The sequence below is a fragment of the Saccostrea cucullata genome, unplaced genomic scaffold, assembly GCF_032062105.1.
Source record: "Saccostrea cucullata isolate Sc308-1 unplaced genomic scaffold, CSIRO_AGI_Scuc_v1 ctg343, whole genome shotgun sequence".
NCBI classification, from domain to species: domain Eukaryota; kingdom Metazoa; phylum Mollusca; class Bivalvia; order Ostreida; family Ostreidae; genus Saccostrea; species Saccostrea cuccullata.
This window is the reverse complement of record NW_026927402.1, coordinates 158407-163427: the sequence shown is the minus strand read 5'-3', so window position 1 is coordinate 163427 and position 5021 is coordinate 158407. Positions and strand designations below refer to the sequence as shown.

At 36.4% G+C, this 5021-nt stretch overlaps 1 protein-coding gene across 1 annotated transcript; it reads left to right on the top strand.

Moving 5' to 3' along the window:
- Positions 1-424: 424 nt before the first annotated feature.
- LOC134274382 (uncharacterized protein DDB_G0284459-like) lies at positions 425-2769 on the top strand. Its single transcript, XM_062756664.1, has 2 exons — positions 425-2011; positions 2616-2769. The coding sequence occupies exons 1-2, from the start codon at positions 512-514 to the stop codon at positions 2619-2621; spliced, it is 1506 nt and encodes a 501-aa protein (XP_062612648.1). The 5' UTR covers positions 425-511; the 3' UTR covers positions 2622-2769.
- Positions 2770-5021: the final 2252 nt, after the last annotated feature.

The following is a 5021-nucleotide window of genomic DNA, read 5'->3' as shown; positions in this document are numbered from 1 at the left end:
TTAAAATTCTAAATGTTAGAATCAAAACTGAAAAAGGGACAAGATCTTTTTTCCCTGAAAGACAAAACGTTTTTTCGTGTTTTCCCCAGATAATTACTATACTTATCATATACTTCATTTTTTAAATTGTTTTACTTGCATTAAAATATCTATTTGAAATTATCAAATGCATTTATTAACGAATATTCCATAAAAAGTATGTACGCGTTAAATACTCTAAAATAATTTTGTATCGAGTCTGTAAAAAAATTTTCCCATTCTTTTTTAAGATTCATACATGTACTAAGTTTATCTAAGTTGGGTATGAAGTAGATGGGTACTTTTTTTTATTGTGGAATATATTTTTAACCTCGAGTATGAATATTTACTTTCATTGTGACGTCATAGAACAGAAACGTCACAGACGAGTAGGCATTTCGGGAAAAACGAATTATCTAGTTTGTTGATTCCATTGTAACAAGGAAAGAGCGTTTATAACCAGATAAAAACATTTTACGGAAGTACTTCCACAATGGGATGCACTTGCTCAACCGAGGCAGTGCCCATTGTGGAAATTCGCCAAAGGCGACGTACTATCAAGGAAAGAATCATTGAATTTTTTCGAAGAAATGACCGAAGAAGAGAAAATCAGGATCCAGGGCCACAACAGGGGGCGGACGAAGCGACCGTCTCAGTGGCTGTTCAAGTTGTGGATAGCGGACCTGATGGAAACCAGGAGGAGGCCGCCTCAGTGAATGCTCAAGTTGAGAATAACGGGCCTGATGGTAACCAAGAGAAGAAAACTCCTCAGCTTCCTTTACCCACTAGGACATATTCTGATGTGTCTATCACAGGGATGATCGACATTTTTGAAGAGAGTAGGAAAAAGAAAACTGTTAGTACTACTACTTCCACCACTAAACGAGATGACCCAGCTTTCGATCAGCCCCGTCCGAAAAAACAACGCCGCAAGTCCAAGGCAGAACAGGGAAACATGCCTAAAGAAAACAGCAGGTCTGGAGAAAGCCGCATCAACTACAAACCGCCACCGGAGAAGCCGAGCCACGAGAAGAAGCTGAAGTCCAACGACCCAAGCTATCGAGTTGATTCTTCACGAGTTGTCTGCATTGGCGCCATTCCTTCCGAGGAAGACATCAGTGTAACAGCTGAGCCGGGAACTTCAAGGAAGACTAGCAGCGGAAATGTCGAGAGGAGCAACGCCTGTGAAGCGGCAAACAAAAGCTACTGCAATGGATCTGCAACAAGAGATCTCAAGCAGGAGTCTGCAAGGGCATGGGATAGCGGTAAAGACAGGAACAGTGTGGAGGGAGCAGGAACAAGTGCCAGTGGTCAAGCTTCTACAAGCTATGACATCCCAATGGATGCCGGTGCTGGCCCATCCACTTGGAGCAGTCCCAAGATGTATGGGAATTCCCGTGAGCAGACCAGGAAGGAGATAGAAATGGCACTTCTGGCCGCTGAAAATAAACCCTTCCACCGCCCTTCCTACGTCATCGATACTCGTGATGTGAAAATCCGCCCAAAAGCAGCTAAGGGCCCCCGCAAGCCGCCGCTTGAATCTCGCACCAGTGCACCGGCCGTAATGAGCAATCTGCAAAGCTGTGTGCGCGAATTCAACCGAGATGTAGACAGGTTGTTTGAATCCCAGCCTCAGCAGACTCAACCCAGCGATAAGCCCTACGACATCAACAAGCGGCCCAAAGCAGCGCGCGGCGTCAGGACCCTGCAGACCACCGATATCTGCGGAAACACCAGGAGCTTTTCTAGCGGCAGCTACAGCCTGCGTCCCCAGCTTACTATGCCAGGGCTGAGGCTCCCCGAACATGACGCTCTGGAGAGATTCGCGCAGTACCAGAGGAACCAGGAGGAGCAGAGGAGACGGGACAGGGATCAGGGCAGAGATAACAGGGATCAGGGCAGAGATCACAGGGATCAGGGCAGAGATCACAGGGACCAGGGCAGAGATTACGATGAGGACAAGGAAGAGGGCAAGCGCAGAGGAAGGGGCAAGGTAAGCAAACTACATTATTCATAAATTACAAGAAGCTTGTTTTTAAATATAACAATGATGTTGTTAGTGTTTAACACCACTTTCGAGGACGTTTTCACTATTATTGAGACGCCACCACTTGCCGATGGAGAAATATCTACACTTAAATGAGAGCGCAGTGCACTGAGCCTGCATCTACTGCGACATATACGGGACCTCGGTTTATACGGTCTCGTTCGACGGACCGGTCTTCACATCCGGCAGTGTATTCGAACCCGCGACATAAGGAATACGCGGCACTATAGAACAGACGCTCTTAATTACCACTACGCCACACAGAAGACTTATTTTTCTGTACATGCATGTTTTTTTGCGCAATCTGAATTTTAAATATACAAATAATATTTTTCATGAATTTTAATGTCAAAGGTAACAATCTTTGTCATGTATTCTTATGAATACATGTAAATATGAGTATCTAAAGGAACTATATATTTACTAATTTCTCATAAATTTTAAAAATAAAAGTATGACTCTAAACAGATTATATATTCTTATTTTATAAATACATGTTTGCTATCATTTCTTGTTTATATGGCTATATTTTATTAATAAATATTTTCAGAACTAGGTCAGTAGCAGGCATAATTTCAACACACAGTCAACAATTTGTCCAATAGCACACAGATGAAATTCCTTGATCCGCTCCTGTTTTTACTGCAGACTGAACATTTCCTAGTCAGCTCTACGGCTAGATGGACGCAATTTATATATTTATAGGATGCTCAAATGTGTTAAACTTCTGATTTTGGTTTTACTGCATCTCTTATTCATCTACTTCTTATGGATTTTTAATGCCTTTAAATTTTAAACCACTTGCCTGTTCAACATCCCTTCAATTGTTATGTAAAATTTTCCTTTTGTTCTCTGCCTCTTATTTTTAGAAGTATATGAAAATGTATTTTATATTTTAAGTATTTTTTAAATGGGTAACAACACTTTATATCTAGAAAAATTTAGAGCCACTTACATTTTTTTAAATATCTTTTTTTTTATAGCTTTGTTGGTGTTTGTGTATTGAACGTTTAATTACTGAAAATTTTTTACACGATTTTACACATTTTAAGCTGGTGGAGAAAATATTTTTTGTATTTTACAGCGATTATCCTGTTAATTAATTTTGTTTAATTATGTGTGAAAATTTAAGTGTAAATATATTTTTGTATTTTTTTTTTTTTTTATTGTGTCACTTTAATTTTTTTGTTTCTACAACAATGTACATGTCAGTATGGCTATTTGTAATTCAATCAAATTTAAAACACGTAGTTCATGCGCAAACCGAAATTGTTTTGTTTCTTAATTGAAGTATATTTAAATCCTCCAGCATTATATTGGATTTATTTTTTACGTATTTCATGTGCTTACAGCAGTACATATATATCTGTTTTTTTTTATTGATAATTTGTTTTGCCACTGTGGTACATGTGCAATTTCATTCATTAATTTTTCATGTCAATGAACTTGTTATAGCGTTTCCTAGCGGCTGCTGGAAACCGAAATGTACAGATTTGAGATATTTAATTTCTTCATGCAAACACAAAATATCGCTATATATTGTTTTGTTTTTTTTTTGGTTTTTTTTTCGTATTTCATGTGTTTATGTATATCTTTTGTGCTTTTTGATTTTTCTTGTGTGTGTAAATTGTGTTTGTTACTGCCGCACAACAATGTCGGTACATGTCAGAATGGCAGATTCGTAAAAACACGCGTTTCTTAGCGTCTGCTGGAAACCGGTAAATTCAGTATGACATATTGAATTTCTTCATTATGCGAAGAACCGATTATTTAAGTCCCCAAAGCATTATATATTGGATTTATTTTTTACGTATTTTATGTGTTTATATATGTACCTTTTGTGGATTTTTCTTGTGTCAGCAATTGATTTTGTGTCTCTCGCACAACAATGTCGGTACATGCCAGTATGGTAGATTCGTGAAAAAAATGTGTTTCTTAGCGGCTGCTGGAAACCAGTAAATTCAGTATGACATATTGAATTTCTTCATATGCGAAAAACCGACTGTTAAAATCCACCTAGCCCCCCCCCCTCTATCCCTCCGATAAAATGGCAAAGAAGCAAATACAAAATGTAATTGGGTCTGTGGAAAAAACTTTGCTTGTAAAGCTCTTTGCTGAAATGAATTTTGTTGTATTGCCCTAAATAAATATACATTTATATATAGGAGAGCTGGATGAAAAAGGGAAGGGGGAGGGGGGGGGTGAGGTGACTGGTGAAAAAGGTGCATAAATTTTTTTCTTTCATTTTTTTTTTTAAATTTAAAATTTATGCTTTTATTGTAAACTTTTAGGTGTTTGAAAAGGGTGTGAGTGTTTGGATAAGAGGGAGTATGAATGTTTGTATGAATGTGTATTAATAAAAAAAAAGGAAAAGTAAAAAAAAAAATCACAAGATATGCAAAATAATGAAAAAAATTATAAAAAAATTAAGATAAAAAAATTCTAAAAAAATAACAAGATACACAAAATGCAAATAAAAAATATAAAATATTAAGTTAAATATGTAAATATGTGAGTTGAGTTTGTAAGGGTGTGTGGAATTGTGTGAAAAAGTGTATTTTTATAGAAAAAAAAAACAAACAAAAAAAATTAAAGATACACAAAAAATATTCAAAAAATTATAAAATAAAAAAAACCTTCTATAAAAACTAATAAGATATACCAAAAAAAAACAAAAAAAAAAACAATATATTTTTTTTTTACTATGTAAAGTACCTTCAGTGTTGGCGAGGTATTAACAAACCATGTATTGAACCCTAGAATAAAGATCAAGGGAGTTTTTTTTCTTTAGGCCAGTTTTTTTTGGTTAGTGTATGCTGACACAAGGTGTCACATTTCAGAGATAATCTATTATACATATATATGTACAAGTGGATTTTTTAAATGTCAGCTTACAGTTGTACAATCACATTGATTGAATCTGCATGATGCAAGACAACTTGTAAAAATAAAATTT